Raw genomic sequence first — 19,609 nt, 5'->3', positions numbered from 1 at the left:
GGGGACGACGTACTGTCCCAAGCCATGCTGCGGATTTTGGAGAGGGTCACTGGGCCGAACATTGGATCTGGGGCTGAGGGTCAATTACGGAACGACTCCGGTCCAACAGGGCTGAGTTATTCAAGAGCGTCACTAGAGTCGCCCCTAACGTGGCCGAGTATTGGATGGTGGCCATGGAGAGAACTATGGACGATCTAGATTTTATTACTGAAAGGGAGCTGTATCTCTGCTTCGTGATGAAGCGTACCAGTGGTGGTTGGCGGTTAAGGAGAGACCCGGCCTGACCGATTGACATGGGATCTCTTTTAGTTGACCTTCTAGGGTAAATACATGGGGGCCAATTATATTGATGCTAGGAGGCAAGAGTTTCTGAATCTAACGTAGGGGGATCGATCAGTGGCCAAATATGAGGCCGAATTTCTGAGACTGAGCCATTATGCCCGAGGCATGGTGGCGTCTAAATATGAAAGATGTGTCCGTTTTGAGGATGACCTTAGGGATAACCTGACGGTGCTGATAGCTCCGCAGAGGGAGTGTGAATTTGCTATTTTGGTCGAGAAGGACAAAATTGCTAAGGATGTTGAGCGTGCGGAGCGCCAGAATAGAGATTACGAGAGGGGTAAGAACAAGAGGGATTCGGAGCCCTCGAGTTCTGGGATGAGGCCTAAGAAGAAGCCCAGATCTGATGGGCAAGTGAGAGTTGGGCCTTATGTTGCACCTACTGGGGTAGCACTGTATGGGCACTGTGGTAGATGCCATTCGAACAAGTGTTGGAGGACTACTGGGGTGTGTTTGAGATATGGGTCGACTGAGCTCTGTGTTCGAGATTGCCCGTTGAGAACTGATCAGGTGCAAGCTCCGGGTTCTGGTACTGTACAACCACCGAGAGTAGTTCAGCAGCCATCTAGGGGCCGAGGTCACGTTAGGGGTAGTAACGGCATGGGCCGAGGATAGAAAGCACCGAGCAGAGGTGCTGGACCGTCTGAGGTGAGGCAACCTACTTTGGTTTATGCTGCTTGTTGCCGTGAGGAACGAGATGCTTCGGACGTCATTATGGGTACATTTTTAATATTTGATGTAACTTATCTTACATTGATAGACATAGGCTCTACACATTCATACGTAGCTAGTACTGTGTTTGAAACATTGAGCATTTGGGTTAAGAGTACTTCTAGCGAGGTAACTATTGTGAGTCCGTTGGGACAGTCCATCCGAGTAAGTAAACTGTTTAGAGATGTTTTGTTAGAGGTCCAAGGGACAATATTTCTGACTGATCTAATGGAGCTTCCGTTTGGGGAGTTTGATTTGATTTTGGGAATAGACTGGTTAGTTAAACACCAGGTGAGTTTGAATTATACAATGAAAAAGGTTATCTTAAGGGTCGAGGAAGAAAGTGAGGTAATGGTGATTAGGGAACGACGTGACTCTCTAAAAAATGTGATTTCTACTTTGGCAGTAGAATAGTTAGTGAGAAAAAGGTGTGAGGCATTATTGGCTTACGTCAGTATTTCTGATTCTAGGGACTCTTTAGTTAAGAACATTAGAACTGTGAGGGATTTTCTAGATGTGTTTCTTGAGGAACTACCGGGGTTCCTCCGAGCTGTGAGGTAGAGTTTGGGATTGAGTTGATTCCTGGCATAGCTCTGACGTCTATCGCCCCTTACTGAATGGCACCGAAAGACCTGACGGAACTTAAGGCTCAGATTCAGGAGTTGTTAGACCGTGGGTTCATTCGTCCCAGTGTGTCTCTGTGGGGAGCACCTGTTCTATTTGTAAAGAAGAAATATGGGACAATGTGGATGTGTATCGACTATCGGCAGCTGAACAAGCTAACAATTAAAAATAAATACCCACATTCGAGGATTGATGATTTATTTGACCAGTTTAGAGGGGCTTCTGTGTTCTCCAAGATTGACTTGCATTCTCGGTATCACCAGTTGAGGGTAAATGAGGCTGACGTGCATAAGAGGGCATTTAGGACTCGATATGGACATTACGAGTTCCTAATTATGCCCTTTTGGTTAACTAATGCACTAGCGGCATTTATGAACTTGATGAACCATGTGTTTCAACTTTATCTAGACCAATTTGTGGTGGTTTTTATTGACGATATTTTCGTGTATTCTAAGTCTGAGGATGAATATGACGAGCATCTCAGAGTGGTTCTACAAATCCTACGTGAGAAACAGTTGTATGTGAAGTTCAGCAAGTATGAGTTATGTCTTCGGAAAGTGACATTTTTGGGACATGTGGTTTCAGCCGAGGGGATTTGTGTTGATCCTTGTAAGATTGAGGCTGTGTTAAATTGGAAATAGCCGAAGAATGTATTTGAAATCTGCAGCTTTCTGGGGCTAGCAGGATATTATCGACGATTCGTAGAAGAGTTTTCCTTGATCGCAGCCCTGTTGACTAAGCTTTTGCATAAATGAGTTCCTTTCGTTTGGACTGATGCACAACAGGAGAGTTTTGATAAGGTTAAGACAAGTTCCTTTCGTAGAGACTTTGTGGTTTACAGTGATTCGTCGTATGTGGGTCTAGGTTGTGTTCTAATACAAGAAGGAAAGGTAGTTGCTTATGCGTCTCGACAGCTCAAGACTCATGACTAACTATCTGACGCATGATCTAGAGTTGGTAGTGGTAGTCTTCACTCTGAAAATTTGGAGGCACTATCTGTATGCTGAGAAGTGTACTGTTTATATTAATTATAAGAGCCTCAAATATCTCCTCACCTAAAAGGAGTTAAATCTTAGGCAGCGTAGATGGGTTGAACTGCTTAAGGATTACGACTGCACTATCGAGTACCATCCTAGTAAGGCCAATGTGGTGGCCGATGCATTAAGCCGTAGGGCTATGATCGATCTGAGAGTGATGTTTGCTTGATGAGTCTTTTTGATGATGGGATTCTGCTAGCTGAACTTCAACTGAAACCGACATGGATTGATCAGATCAGAGATAAACAAATGGGGGACAAGTCTTTAGAGTTGCGTTTTCGACAGGTAGAGAGGTGTTACCATGGATTTTGAGATTAATAAGGATGGGGTATTGTGTTTCCACGGTCGGATTTACATACCGAATGATGAGGATTTAAGACTGTTGATTCTGAGGGAGGCACGTAGTAACCTTTATACTATGCATCCCGGAGGGAATAAAATGTATCGAGATCTGCAAGAGTTGTATAGTGGCCAGGGTTAAAGCGGGAAGTTACTGACTTCATTGCTCGCTGTTTGACTTGTTATTAGGTTAAGGCTGAGCATCAGTTACCTTTGAGTTTGCTATAGTCGGTTAAGATACCGTTATAGAAATGGGAGCAAGTAATTATGGATTTCGTTAGTGGGTTGCCTCTAACACCCACTAAAAAGGATTTTGTTTGGGTTATCGTGGATCGATTGACCAAATCTGCGCACTTCATCCTGGTCAGGACAGACTTTTCTTTGCTAAAGTTGGCTAAGTTCTATATTTCTAAAATAGTGAGGTTACATGGGCTACCTATCTCGATCATATTTGATAGGGATACTCGTTTCACGTATTGGTTCTGGAAGAAGCTGCATGAGGCTCTGGGTTCGAGGTTAGACTTCAGTACTGCTTTCCATCCTCAGACAGATGGTTAGTCGGAGAGGGTGATTCAGATACTGGAGGACATGTTAAGGAGCTGCGTTATTGATTTTCGAGGCAGTTGCGAGGAGTACTTGCCATTAGTAGAGTTCGCCTATAATAATATTTACCGGTCTAGTATACAGATGGCCCCTTACGAGGCCTTATATGGTTGTAAGAGACGCACTCCTTTGTGCTGGACTGAGTTGGGTGAACGACGTATTCTGGGTCTGGAATTGATTTTTGAGACTGAGAACAATATCCGTTTGATTCGAGATAGACTGAAAGCTGCTTCTGATAAGCAAAATTCTTATACAGATCTAAAACGTCGAGAGATAGAGTATTCTATGGGAGACTATGTTTTTCTCAAGGTCTCGCCATGGAAGAAAGTATTGAGGTTCAGTCGCAAGGGCAAGCTAATCCCTCGGTTCATTGGGCCGTACCGGATTCTGAAACGAGTGGGACCAGTCGTATATCAGTTGGAACTGCCTCCGGAGTTGGATCATATTCATGATGTTTTCCATGTCTCAATGTTGAGAAGCTACCGCTTTGATCCCACGCACATTGTTCCTGTGGAGGAGATTAAGGTTAGGCTGGATCTAACATTTGAGGAGGAGCTAGTTCAGCTTCTAGATCGCGACGTTAAGGTTCTACGAAGAAAATCTATCCCCTTAGTAAAGGTGCTTTTCCAGAATCATAGTACTGAGGAAGCCACTTGGGAGCCTAAGGATTCGATGTGGCAGCAGTATCCTCACCTTTTGTAATCAGGTAAAGTTTCGAGGCTGATATTTTCTTTTAAGGGGTAGAGTTGTAACGCCCCAAGTTTTTAAATATGTTTCTGTGATTCATTGTCACAATTGAGTATCTGCTTCAGTGGTTAAGTACTCTGGGTGTGTGCGGGAGGTCCCAAGTTCAAGCCTTAGTTTGAGAAAATTTTGGCTTTTTGAAGAATAAAGCCTCACTTTAGTTTAGTAGGTTTATGTTATATTGTCGATAATTCTATATCAGAATGGGCTTGCTGGTCTGATGGTTAAGTGGAGTGATGGAGGTCCTAAGTTCGAATCCCTGCGAAAGAGTTTATTTTTTTGCTTGTTTGCATGTGGAATTTTGGGCCAGGTCGTGTAATTCACACGGCCAAGGCCAATTTGGGCCGTCTGGGCCATACGGGCATGTGGGCCCACACGGGCAAGCCACATGAGCGTGTGAGCCTATTTTTCTAAAATACTCTGAAAGGTTGCTCGGGTCGCCCAAGTCAACTGAGACCTACTGTAGGGTCGGTAAGAGTTACTTGACCCCTGATTACGTGATCTGACTATGTGATATATGTGCTCTAGCATGTTACTCTTAGCATGTAGACCGATTTGTATGTATGATATGTTAATTGCATACTTGCATGTCATGTATTGTATGCTGCATGGCATCGGGGTTAGGTTAATGTATATGGAGTAAGTATTCTGAAAGGCTTCGAAGCCTGACATTTGGCAGCACAGCTGTAATTATCTGATTATGTGCCACATTTCGGTACAACATGGTGTGTAGGGATGGGTGAGTCGATTTTATCCCTACATGTTGTGTAGGGTTGGACGGAGTTGGTGTGTAGAGGCTAGTGGGTAGGACTCTATTATTCTGCTCTGTTATGCATGATATAACTGAGGCCCAGTTCGTATCTGATTCTATATCTGAGAGGACTAATGTTCACTCTGGTTCTGTAAAGGGTCAGGCCCTAATTTTTTGATATTTGGATATATGACTGATTTCTGCTGTTATGTATAGTTTCTGTGGGGATTACACATTGAGTTTACAAAAACTCACCCTTTTTCTGTTTAATCTGTGTAGGTAATCCCCAGACTTGACGGGTCACTTCCACCAATTTAGACATATAATCAACGGCTACTAATATGTATTTATTTCCAAGTGAGTTGGGGAATGGACCCATGAAATCAATACCCCATATATCAAATATTTCACATGAGAGCATGTACGTTTGGGGCATTTCATCATGTTTAGAGATATTACCTGTTCATTGGCATTTATCGCACTTGTTAGCGTCTTTGAAAAGTGTAGGCCAATAAAAACCTGATTCGAGTGTTTTATGTGCGGTCTTATTTCCACTATAATGTCCCCCAGTCGGTCCTGAGTGGCAATGCTCCAATATTTTAAATGCTTCTGACCTCGTAATGCATCTCCTAGTGACCTGATTTGTACATATACGGAAAAGAAAAGGGTCTTCCAAAAAGTAGTTTTTCACATTAGCAAAGAATCGCTTCTTTTGTTGATGTGTCAACCCTTTTGGGATAACGTTAGCGGCTAAAAAATTAGCAATGTCTACAAACCAAGGTAACTCAGAATCATATATAGCAAAAAATTATTCTTCAGGGAATGAATCATTTATTTCAACTTCATCTAGCTCTTTGGTACTTGAATTTTCAAGCCTAGAAAGATGATCAGCCGTGACATTTTCAGCTCCTCTTTTATCTTGAATCTCCAAGTCAAATTCTTGCAATAACAGAATCCATCGAATGAGTCGAGGTTTTGCATTAGTCTTAGTTAAAAAGAAGCGAAAGGCAGAATGGTCAGTATAAACGAAAACTCTAGACAATATTAGATATGGCTTAAATTTATTGAATGCAAAAACTACAGCTAGCAGTTCTTTTGCCGTGGTGGTTTAGTTTTCTTGGGTGGCTGTCAGAGTTTTGCTAGCATAATAGATAGGTTGAAAATGCTTGTCTCTTCGATGTCCCAAAACTGCACCTACTGCAAAATCACTAACATCGTACATTAGTTCGAAAGGTAAATTCAATCAGGTGTGATTATAATTGGAGCATTAGTCAATTTATCCATTAAAGTATTAAATGCTTCTAAACATTCCTGATCAAAATAAAAGAGTACATCTTTTTCTAGTAATTTAGTCAAAGGCTTAGCTATTTTAGAAATGCCTTTAATAAATCTTCTATAAAACCCAGCATGTCCTAAAAAGCTTCTGATAGCCTTGACCAAACTAGGGGGAGGTAGTTTTTCAATGGTTTCAATTTTAGATTTATCAACCTCAATCCTTTTACTAGAAATTTTATCTCTTAACACAATACCTTCTTGAACCATAAAGTGACATTTTTCCCAGTTAAGCAAAAGGTTTGTTTTTTCACATCTTATTAAAACTAGTTTTAAAATTTTAAGGCAAAGACGGAAAGAGTTACCGAATACCAAGAAATCATCCATAAATACCTCCATGATGTCTTCTACGAGTTTGTCAAAAATGGCCATCATGCAGCGCTGAACAGTAGCAGGAGCATTACATAATCCAAAAGGCATTCTACGATAAGCAAACGTACCGTATGGACATGTAAATGTTGTTTTTTCTTGATCTTCAGGAGCTATTGGAATTTTAAAATAGCCAGAGAGTCCGTGAAAAAAGCAGTAGTACATGTGCCCTGATAATCTTTCCAATATTTGGTCAATGAATAGCAGGGGAAAGTGATCTTTTCTTGTGGCATCATTTAGCTTCCTATAGTCAATGCAAACTCTCCAACCTGTGACTGTCCTTGTTGGGATTAATTCATTCTTCTCATTGGCTACAACAGTCATGCCTCCTTTCTTAGGAACAACCTGCACTGGACTTACCCAAGAACTGTTAGAAATAGGATAAATAATTCCAGCATCTAGGAGTTTAATTACCTCAGCTTTTACAACTTATTTCATGTTGGGTTTCAGTCGTCTTTGAGCTTGTATACATGGCTTATATTCATCCTCCATTAAATTTTTTTGGTTGCAAAAAGAAGGGCTGATCCCTTTAATGTCAGAAAATTTCCAAGCTATGGCTCATTTATGTTCGCTCAATACTTGGAGTAATTCCTCTTTCTCCTCGGGTTGCAAGTTAGAAGCAATAATCACTGGTAATGTAGAATTATTTCCAAGGAATGCGTATTCCAAGTGATTTGGCAATTGTTTAAGTTCCAGTTTCAGAGTTTCTTCAATAGAGGGTTTTTGCTTAAGTTCATCATTTACCTTAATTCCCTCATATTCTGCTTGTCTTAGGAAGGGTTCATTGGAATTTAGTTCATTTTTTATCTTACCTATCTCAAAATCATCATCATCCACCTCCTCTCCTTGGGCAAGACACAGTTCCAATGTGTCCTTATGTACGATTTCCTGAAAAGAATTTTGAGTAGCATGATCAATAGAGTCAATAAAATAACATGAGTCATCCTATTCCCTAGAAAATCTCATGGCATCATAAATTTTGAAAATAATCTCCTCGTCACCTACTCTAAGTACTAGTTTACTATCACCCACATCAATAACAGCCCTAGTAGTGGCTAAAAATGGACGACTTAAGATTAGAGGTACTTCAACATCTTCATCCATGTCAAGCACAAAAAATCAATAGGGAATATAAATTTATCTACTTTGACAAGTACGTCCCCTATAATACCCCTAGGATATTTAATAGATCTATTAGCTAGTTGAATGCTTATCCTAGTGGGTTTAGGTTCCCCAATACCTAGTTGTTTAAACATTTTATATGGCATCAAATTAATGCTAGTGCCTAAATCAGCTAGTGCCTTATCAACATTCAAACTACCAAATAAGCAGAGAATAGTAAAACTTCTTGGATCTTTCAGTTTGGTTGGTAGTTTATTTTGGAGTATGGCTGAGCACTCCTCATTAAGTTCCACAGTAGATAAGTCTTCAAACTTCCTTTTATTTGTTAGAAGCTCCTTTAAAAATTTTGCATATGTAGGCATCTGTGATATAACTTCAACAAAAGGTAAGTTAATATGCAGTTGTTTAAAAAGTTCAAGAAATTTACCAAATTGTGCATCCATGCGGTCTTTCTTCAACTTTGCTGGATATGGGACTGGTGGTTTATATTCCTTTGGCATTGGATTGTTCTTGTTTTCGGTTTTCCCTTCTTCTACTTGGGTTTTGTCAGCTTCTTGTGGTGGCTTTTTTTCAGATTCAGCTAACACTTTGCCACTCCTAAGTGTAACTGCTTTCACATGCTCTTTTGGATTGGGTTTGGTGTTGCTAGGTAGACTTCCTAGTGGTCTTTCTGAAATCATCTTAGCCAGCTGTCCAATTTGATTCTCGAGCCCTTGGATCGATGCTTGTTGATTTTTAAGTGCAGTTTCAGTGTTCTGAAAATGGGTTTCCACTACTAAAATAAATTTTGTCATTATCTCCTCAAGGTTTGACTTTTTCTCTTGCTGGTAAGGTTGTTGTTGGAAACCTGGAGGGGGTGGTGGTCTCTGATTCCCTTGGCCTCCCCATGAGAAATTTGGGTGGTTTTTCTAACATGCATTGTAAGTGTTACTATAAGGATTATTTTGAGGTCGAGGATTATTACCCATATAATTCAATTGCTCGTTTTCCATGTTGTGACCATAGGGTGGGTATTCTGAATTTCTCGTTCCACCTCCACTTGTATCGCACTGCATTACTGGATGAACATGTGAAGAACCAAGTAACCCATCAATTTTACTATCAAAAGTTCTACTTGATTAGAGAGCATAGTAACCGAATCAACGTTAAAAACATCGGTCGCTTTCATCAGCTTTGTCCTCATGACTTTCCATTGATAATTATTCAGTGACATCTCTTCTATAAATTCATGAGCCTTTTCAGGTGTCTTATTATTAATAGTCCCACCAACAGCTGAGTCAATCATCTGTCTAGTCGAAGGATTCAGGCCGTTGTGAAAAGTTTGAACCTGTAGCCAAAGTGGTAACCCATGGTGAGGGCACCTTCTCAATAGATCTTTGTATCTCTCCCATGCATCATAGAGTGTTTCTAAATCTATTTGCACAAAAGAAGAAATATCATTCCTTAATTTAGCCGTTTTAACCGCTGGAAAGTTTTTAAGCAAAAAATTTTCGGTCATTTGTTCCCAAGTGGTGATTAACCCTCGTGGTAATGAGTTCAACAACTGTTTAGCCTTATTCCTCAACGAAAAGGGAAACAATCGAAGGCGAATGGCATCATCAGAAATGCCATTGATTTTAAAAGTGTTGCAGAGTTCCAGAAAATTCGCTAAATGAGTGTTTGGATCCTCATCCTGCAAACCATCAAACTGAACAAACTATTCTATCATTTGAATCGTGTTAGGTTTCAGTTCAAAATTATTTACAGCAATAGTAGGCCGAATTATACTCAATTCAGTTCCTGTTAGATTGGGTTTACCATAATCATACATAGTACGAGGAGTAGGATTCTGATTTATTAGATTTGCAGCGATCATAGGAGGTAACTGATTATTTTGATTTTCAGCCATCTCCTCGATTGTGGTGTGAATATCGTCCTCTCGCTCTTCCTCTATGTATCTTAGGCTTCGCCTTATTTCTCTTCGATTTTTGCGAGCTGTGCTTTCGATCTCACTATCAAAAAGTAATGGTCCTGACGGGTTTCTTCTAGTCATAAACTATAAAAACCTGCCAGAAGTAAATAAAAGAAAATTTAGTAATATTAAAATAAAATTAAAATAAAATTTAACTTGCAATAAAATAAATGGCTAAAGTAATAAAAATTAAGTGTTCGTAATATCTTAGTTCCCCGGCAACGGCGCCAAAAACTTGATGTGCGTGATAAGTTTTATATTTATGATTGATCGTACTTGAAAGCTAACTATTATCACGATAAAGGCAAGCGCATCTATCGAACAGTAGTATAGCTTATAGCAAGACCGGAATGTCGAACCCACAGGAACTAAAAGTACTAGTATTAACCTTTTTTTTATTATCTAGCCTAAAAATAAAGGGATTTACTTTATCTAAACTAATTAACTAAACTAAGAATGCATAGGAAGTAAATTGGGGAAATACTTTTGGGAAAACTGATTGATTTAGACAATACCCAAGGAAGAATCCACCTAGACTTCACTTGTTATTTGACTCTGAACTAGACGATTTATTCACTTGACCCGATCCGTAGAAATCCCTAATTTATATTATTATCTCTCTCGAGACAAACAACGTCTAACCCTAGGTTAATTAATTGAAATCTCTTTCTAATTAAGACCCCTAGTGTTGCATTAACTCGATCTATGGATTCCCTGATTAGGTTTGATCCTAATTCGGCAGATTTATGTCACCCTATGTCTAGGGGTGCAATCAACTCCGCTTAATTATGCTAGATCTACCCTTAGACAGAGACTTTTGCTCCTCTGAATAAGCACATCAATACTTGAATCAATATCCTGGAATATTAAAGCAAGAATTAAGAACACATAATTAAGAACAAATCAAGTATTTATCATATAATTCAGAAAATAGTAATAAAATCCGTATTAGGTTTCATTCCCCTTAGGTATTTAGGGGATTTAGTTAATATGTGTAAAAGAAAACATCTCAGAAGAATAATAATAACAAAACATAAAGAAACCCAAAAACCCCTGAAGGAAATTGAAGGGAGATCTTCAGTCTTGGAGGAGAATCTGGCTTCTGAGATGGATCAATCGGCTTTCTTCGAGTAATTCCTTGCCTTCCACTCCGTGTGCTTCCCTCTAGGTGCCTCATCAGGTGTTTATATAGGCTTTAGAATGCTTTAAAACCCTCAAAAGTGGCCTTTTTTGAGTAGAACTAGACTTGGGCTCGACAGGGACATGGCCGTGTGTCACGCCCATGTGGGGTGGCTTAGGCTGTGTTAAAGTCTGCTAAATAGACACGGGAGTGTGGTCTACCCGTGTGAGGAAGTCCAGGCCGTATTGATTTCCCACTTTGACCCATTTTATCTATTTTTGGCCCGTTTCTCGCTTTTTTTACTCTTTTATGCTCACCTATATATAAAACATGAATTTCAAGGATTAGGAGCATCAAATTCCACAAATCTAATGATAATTCATCCAAAAATGTGCTAAGAATGAGATAAAATATGTATAAATTACGACTTATCAAAGATAAATAGCACCAGATTTGAGTTCGGGATCGTTGTTGGATGCTGAATTGACAATCACAAGTGAAGTACCTAATCTGCGCACGGGAAAACAAAACCGTATGCTGAGTAAAACTCAGTGGTATTTCTATAATCCAAATATTTAAAGACAAGATAATATAATATGCACAATTAAAATATAAACACATATTAATAACTAAGATCACAACTATCATATGTCAACCTTTTGAATTCATAACTAAGATCACAACTATCATATGTCAACCTTTTGAATTCATACATATTAGCACATCATTTCAACATCATTTCGTACTATACTCAAATTGCACATGCTAACATCTTTTATTTAATTAACAATGTCTCGATTCACACAATTGCTATAAAAATAGCTATTCACATATCAAATTACAGTTGTCTATACATTGGCATTAGCCATTCAATACTCAATTCATGAGTACATAACTCATGTATCTCATTTAGTCATAACATATCTCGTTTTCATGTTTCAAATCTCTGTCCCATTTTCAATTCACATACAATATCATCCAATATTAATTATAGAACCGTTTTATTTAATTACCCCTATTAACACGACTAAGACTCGGATGGATACACGGATCCAACCAACACATCAGTTTGGCACCCAGTGCCTCATCGGATAATCCGAAGTAATATGCGCCCAGCGCTATATAAATTTGACACCCAGTGTCTTATTGGTTAAATCGAAGTAAATTGGCACCCAGTGCCTCATCAACTCGAAGTCGAAGAAATCCCTAAACTCTTCCTATCCTATGGCATGCCATCTATATCCAACTCAACCTGATACAGTTAATAGGGTTTAATTTCACATTTCAGGTATAACCAATATCCAATATTAATTTTCATATAATCACATATATACACATGAATTAAATTCAATTTATAATAATAAATACATTCAATATGTATTTACCAATTCAATCCATTTCAATCAATTATCAAAATGTCAATTACTCACCTCAACTCTTAACATATGCATTAAATTGAATTATAACAATTAACAACTAAGTTCGGATTATAGAAATACAAACCAGGAATTCTGAACTATTCGGCGTTGATTTTATCTTTCCCCTTTTTAGTTAAGGATTCCGATACGACGTTAGCTATGAAATTAAAGCAATTAAAATTCATCAATACAATAAAATTTCAATTTCAATTTCATATTGAATATTGAATATTGAATATTTAAATTTTTACTCAAGATTTGTCTAAATTTCAATTTAGCCCCTAAACCGAGACTAATTTTTATTCTTCACATTTAATTCTATATTTTCATACAAATTCCACTTTAAACTAAATTTAGCTCCATATTTTCACTTAAACCGCTAAATTTCAATTTTTTCACAATTTAGTCTTTATTACTCAAAATTTACAATTTGTTCTACAATTTAATCCTTTTCCATTTCTAACTTAAAAATCTATCAATTTAATCCCTAATACTAAAATTATTCAACATTAATAACACTAAGAAACTTAATAATTGCTAAAATTTCAACATGGGTCGGGTAATACTTAACACCGGGATTCCAAAAAATACAAATTACAAGAAAAATGACTAAATTGACTAACCCATTAAACTTTAAAATTTTGAAGCCCTTGGCCTTAGAGTGACTTCTTCTTTTCTTCTTTCTCTTTTTCTTTCAAATTTACCTAATGTTGTCCTACCTAAAAAAATGGTGTAATTGTTTCTTTAGTCCCTTTAATTAATCTTTAATCTATAATTCAACTTTCACCCTATATGCAATTTAGTCCTTATACCTAATTACTTTTAATTCAAGTAAATTCACTTAACCGGAGCCTAATTAACTATACAACTAGCTCTGTAAATATTTATTAAAAATATTTACAAGTCAAATTTACAGAACAAAGTCTCGGGAATGAACTTTCCAACACCTCTAACTATCGGGTCGTTACAATTAAAGTAAGATCTGGATATATAGAAAGGGCTAAACATGCATTTCTAAATTAAAATAATAAATATTTACTAACAAATTAAATGATAAATATGTAATGCTACAAATATAATAAATATGTTCGGGTTTTATTACTATTTAATATTTTTGATACTTTCAATAAGATTTATTTATACAATTGTGAATGTATTTTTAGCATGATATTTTGAAATATTATGCATATCAATTAATCATTATTTATATTTGAATAAAAAATAATTACTTATATTAATACAAATTAAATGAAGATTGGAAAAAAATGATAAGTTAAAAATATCTCAAAAAAATACAAAATATTAAAGTAATGGTTTTTTGAAGAAGAAAAATTAAGTCATATTTGAATGAAACTAAGGAGAGAGATGTAATATCGTTTTAATCAATAATGACGTAATATTATGATGTTTATATTTTAAACTTAAATATTTATCTAAATTATTCTGGGGTAAATTGTAACATAAGTCACCGAATTAACTAGTAGCGTGTTTCTGTTTTGGTTACTAAACTATAAATAAAAAAAAACCTTCCAATGTCATTACCAATGCTTTCATCTACTTTGTCTTGGTCACCTTTTGTTAAATCGTTAATTGAAATGATGTCATGCTTTTTTTTAATTAGTATAATAACATATTTAGTCTTCAATACTTATACATTCTATAAATTCATAATATTAATTAATTTAAAAATATAACTCTCCACATTTACAAATTCTAACAATTTAATTTTCAAACACATTTTTATCATAAATTTCCCTCTATCCCTATCCCTTACCCTATTCTGCTTTCATTTTCTCTATTCTGCTTTAATTTTCTCTATTTAGTGAAAAAGTTATTCTTCACATGAAAAAGGAAAACAAAATTGATATGGAATGTTTTAAGGCCATTTCTGATAGCAAAGGTCCAAAGCCGAAATCACAAATAACTACTCTATTTCAATGAGTTCTCAATCATTGGGCCAAAATCAATGTTGAAATAAAATGTTATATATAGTGAAAAAGCCTTCGGTTTGTTCATGTTCAAAATAGTTTCCTTCTAACTTAAGTTTGAACAAAAGTTGAGATCAAACTAGAGAGTTTATTAATGAATCGAAAACGTAAGTGAACCAAAGAGATAAGTAATAAAATCAACATTATATTTTCTAGCGTAGTTCGATTTCATCAATCCTATGTCGATGAAACTTTACTCAAAGAATGATTTTATTCAACAACTCATCTAATACAACTATTGACTAACGCCTAATCTACCCTCTCCTAGTAGATATTGCAGTCTCAAATTCAAACCCAAGTTGTTATAAATCACTCTCTCAAAATACTTCACATTACATCCAACATCTCTCCATAAAAATCCCTAAACAATGAGTGTTTAAACACCCATATATAAATAGCTAATGAGGAAGTTGAATGATTAACTATTTATAGCTCTTCTCCAACATTAATAAACAGCAAAGAGATAAAAACTTATCATTAATTTAAACACTGATTTTATTTGAATAATTATCCTGACAAATAATCTCATAAACAACATCATAATTAGGTATCCCATGGCTGTTACAAGTGCCCTTATCCAATAAGATAAGGATAAGCTTTAGCGAATCAAATAGTTTAAATTTCGATGCTTCTTTTTCAAGATATGCATGATGTTGTTGATAGCTCTGAAACATTGGATGCAAAATGCTTTGTTGGTTTATTAGAAAGCATTCAAGGCCCACATATTGTCAAACATGTCAATCAACGATTTTTGACAGTACTGCAACTGTTGTTCCATCACTTATTCTAACAAGTTATGAAACAATGGAGTAGTCAAAACTCTAGCAATCTCCCCTTTTTAGCATTTTGACATAACCAAACCATGCAATCATATTACCAAACCATGCAATCATATTTTCGCAACAAATTCAAGACATTAGTAGCAAATAAACTGATTTGAACTTTAACTAAAACAATTAACCAGTAACAACATCCACCATTAACATTTGCAAGCCATATACTTTCGCTAATAATTATCACAAGTTCAAATGTTGATAAATATCTTGAAAATATTCAAATAAAGCTATTTATAAAGCAGGTTTCCATCTCTTTAAAACTATCAAGAGATGAGGATAGGATAAGGACAAGCATAACCTTTACTAGCATTTCAAACTTCTCTACCTTTTCTCTAAGTTACACGAGTGGATGATGATTATTCTCAAATCAAAATATCTCCGCATTTGCTGCTTTAATGATATTTAATCAAAAGTCAAACATGCCAACACAAAGACTTTTACTATTACAAACTAGCTTATTCTAACTACTATTAGATCATGAAATGGGATAAGCACTACAAACAATGAAAGTTTACAACAATTTCCCCTTTTGGCATTCTAGCAAAACCAACAACAAATGATTAGCATTCACGACACATATGAATAAAGTGAAAATAAAGGAAACTAAATTAGAACCCCCTTACAAGCTACATCATGCTAATGACTCCCTTGATCAATTTAAGTCATCAAGTTTCATGCTTGTTCATCAATCATCAACCAAGCATAAGAAAACATGTTGCACATATATCAAAATAAACACCAAAAGCATCAAAACATCAAGTTTTCTACCAATTCCGAATTTAGCTAATTCATTTGTTCCCCAAAAACTCTCCCTTTTTTTGCCAAAGATGTCAAATAACATGCTTAAAAGAAGCTCCCTTTTATCAACATGCATGCTTGGGAATCACATTGTCCACCAAGCCTAAAAAACATGGAGTGTAGAGCATGCGAAATAAATTGAATTCATAACTAGCAAGAAAGAAAATAACCACCATAAAAATAAAAAATGGTAATAGAATTCTAGAAGTTGAATAGTAGTTTAAGCCAGCATCAACAAAGCATCAACCATCTATTACTAACATCAAGTACTTGTTGCACATCTCCTCCACTTTCCAAGTGCTCTTCCACATATCAACTTAACAACCTCTACTTTTTTAGACACTAAGTGTATCAACACATTTTCACCGAAGTATGCAAAGAATCAATCCTTCATTATTGCAAATCGAACACAAGATTGTCTTTAAGTATGTCTAAAGCCCGCTCTGATACAAATTAAAAAAGTCTTTGATTTGTTATCATTCAAAATGGTTTCATTCTAACAGAAGTTGAGATTAAACCAGAGAGTTCACATAACAAATTCAAAACGTAAGTAAGTCAAATAGATAAGTAATAAGAGAATCAACACACGATATTTGTGAATGTAGTTCAAATTCATCAATCCTACATTTATAGAGCCTTTCTCAAAGAATGATTTTATTTAACAATTCATCTGGTACAATTATTGGCTAAAACCCAACCTATTCTTTCCCAATTGATAATTGTAGCCTCAAAGTCGAATTCAAATTGTTACAAATCACTCTTTCCAAATACTTCACATTATATTCAGTATTTTTCCAAAAAAATCCTTAAACAAGGAGTGTCTAAACACACCCTCAAACTGACTAATGAGGAAGTTGATCAGCTAGCTATTATAGCTATTCTCCAACGTTGATTAAGATAGGAACTTATCACTAATTTAAATGTTGATTTTATTTAACTAATTATCTTGACAATAATATCATAAACAACATCATAATCAGGTATCTCATGGCTGATAAAGTGCCATTATCCGATAAGATAAGGATAAGCTTTTGTAAATCAAATAATTTAAACTTTCCATGCTTCTTCTTCAAGATATGTATGATGGTGTTGATAGCTCTAAAATATTGGGCACAAAGTGTTTCGCTGGTTTATTAAGATGCACTCGAGGCCCATATACTGTCAAACATGCCAATCAACAAGTTTTGATAGTAACACAACTGTTGTTTTATCACTTGTTCTAATAGGTTATGGAACAATGGAGTAGTCAAAACTCCCAACATATAGTAATCAATCAACAATGAAAAGTATATGCATTAAAGTATTAACTACACCACTTTAACTAAGTCACTAGAAACATTTATAGCGAAAAAGGAAAAATAATCTCCCAATTCAATAAACTTACTTTATACTAACAACCACTACCATTTGCAAGAGTTATTACTATAAATCAAACACCATTTTTATTACAGATAATCTGAATAACGACTTGGTGAGGTAAGGTGCTAGAATGGCCCTTTGGTATAATATACATCCATTATATTTGGAGAGCTATCTAGATATTTTGTCTTTTGTAAACGGCTATAATATAAGAGAACGTTTCTATCTTTTGTACAACTAGCATGAAATTTTTTTGGTGTTGCATGTTGCAACTAATGCTTCCTTTTACCATTTTCTGGTAAATGAGTGAAAAAATTATGATAACATAAAAGATTTACCTAGTTTAGAAAAGAGACAAAAAAATGAACGCAAAATGAATGTGGGGTTTAGATGCCAATTTATGATGAAGACGTGTTTGAGAACCAAATTGATAAATTTTTAAAAATTTGAGTGTTAAATTTGCTAAATTATTTAGAATTTGGATTAAATTGGTAAAATGTATAAGTGAGGAGGACTAAATGTGTTAATATACCAATTAGAAAAAAGTTAAGTTAATATTTTTAAAGATTTAACGGAAGGTGACCAAAACATAACCTGTAAGGTCCAATTTCTACCCGGGCCCAAATCAAGAAAGAAAACCAAAATAAACAAATGTCCACAGTCCAAATATTACAACGATAGTGGCCCAATGCCCGAAATTTTACAAACAGAAGCCCAAGACTAATGACCCAAAAATAGCAGGCCCAAATGCCCCAAAAGCCAAACATTTTCGGAAACCCTTGGTTTCCCTCTTTCCCCTCACGCCGCATGTGCCGTAACCCAGCCTCCGTACGCCCATGCGCTGCCCTCGACACGTTGGCCTCCGTACACCTCCTCTGTACCTGCGAACCAATGCAAATACAACTGCAAAAATGAAAATGAGAGAATATTTTATTTAATTTTTTTTCTTATTCGGTTATAAAGCATTTTTTGTGATTGTTTTTGGAGAAGGAACGAAAATATCAATCCAAAAAGAGGCTAGGTATTTTTCATCATTCATAGCACATTTGGTTCGAATATCGATTACATATATATGTAGTTATACAAAAAAAACTCCCCTTTTTTTTACCTTTTTGAGCGATGGGAGAAGTTAAAACCGAGAGCTTTTCTTGATTTCTTCCAATTTTCGTGAGGTTTTTGAGTGTTTAGACCGCAAATTTGAGGCGAGGGGAGCAAGGGGATTAAAAGGGGGTCGATTTTGTACCTCCGGCCGCCATACACGGCAGTCGACGATGACAGATGGACGGTGGTCTGATCATCGGAAACGGAGGCCCCAAAGAGAAGCCTTTTCCCTTTTCCTTTTTATTTTTTCAAAAAGCATGAAGGAATGAAATTAAAAAAAAATTCCTTTTATAAGCTATTGAAACGACGTCGTTTGGAGTTGAGTTCAATAGCCACAAAATGGCGTTGTTTAATCACCTAGACTCGAATTCTGACCCAAAACCCGCTTAGGATCCGCGTGTTTTTGGACTGAAGGTCTATTTGTGCATTCAGTCCTTCCGCTTTTGAGGCTAACTTTGATTGGGTCCCCTTTTAACTTTCTTTTATTTTTTGATTTTACCCCTGAAGTTTTTTTATTTTGTTTGGGCCCTGTGGAGAACGATGTCGTTTTGAGAGCAGGGTATATTTCCCTATTCAGTCCTCAACCTTGCACGCGTTTTCATTTAGGCCCTCACATTCTTATTTTGTTATAATTTTTCAATTCCAGTTTTATTTTCATTCCAATTTAACCCCAAATCTGTTTGATCCTTGTAGTTTCTTTTATTTTAATTTACACCCTCTAAATTTATTTCTGATTTCAATTTAATCTTTGTTTATTTAACCTTTTAAACGTAAACTGTTTTATTGGTCATTTTGTTGTTTGATTATTTATTTATTTAGTATAAATATTTTTTTAAATGTTTCATCAATATTCACTTACTTCTTTACTCTTATTTATTTAATACTTTCTTTATTCTATCTTTAGCAATTGATTTTTATTTTTCTTTAATTTCGGCTTTGCGTTTATTTTATTTTTTATATTGTTTATAATTTTGCTAATGTTGCTTCAAAATTTAAATCTCATTATTGTACTTATTGTTATTGTTACTATTGTTGTCATTATTCTATGGCATTTACCTTGTATTTGA

At 35.9% G+C, this 19,609-nt stretch overlaps 1 protein-coding gene and 1 non-coding gene across 2 annotated transcripts; both read left to right on the top strand.

Moving 5' to 3' along the window:
- Positions 1 to 3,737: 3,737 nt before the first annotated feature.
- Positions 3,738 to 4,355, top strand: LOC107961046 (uncharacterized). Its single transcript, XM_016897290.1, has one exon. It carries the CDS (start codon positions 3,738 to 3,740, stop codon positions 4,353 to 4,355), a length of 618 nt encoding a protein of 205 aa, XP_016752779.1.
- Positions 4,356 to 9,314: 4,959 nt separating this feature from the next.
- Positions 9,315 to 9,421, top strand: LOC121229749 (small nucleolar RNA R71). Its single transcript, XR_005927704.1, has one exon. It is a non-coding gene; the product is annotated as a small nucleolar RNA R71 (small nucleolar RNA).
- Positions 9,422 to 19,609: the final 10,188 nt, after the last annotated feature.

This window comes from Gossypium hirsutum, chromosome A05, assembly GCF_007990345.1.
Source record: "Gossypium hirsutum isolate 1008001.06 chromosome A05, Gossypium_hirsutum_v2.1, whole genome shotgun sequence".
Classification (NCBI taxonomy): Eukaryota; Viridiplantae; Streptophyta; class Magnoliopsida; order Malvales; family Malvaceae; genus Gossypium; species Gossypium hirsutum.
The sequence above is the reverse complement of the archived record's forward strand: the minus strand, read 5'-3'. Positions and strand labels throughout refer to the sequence as shown.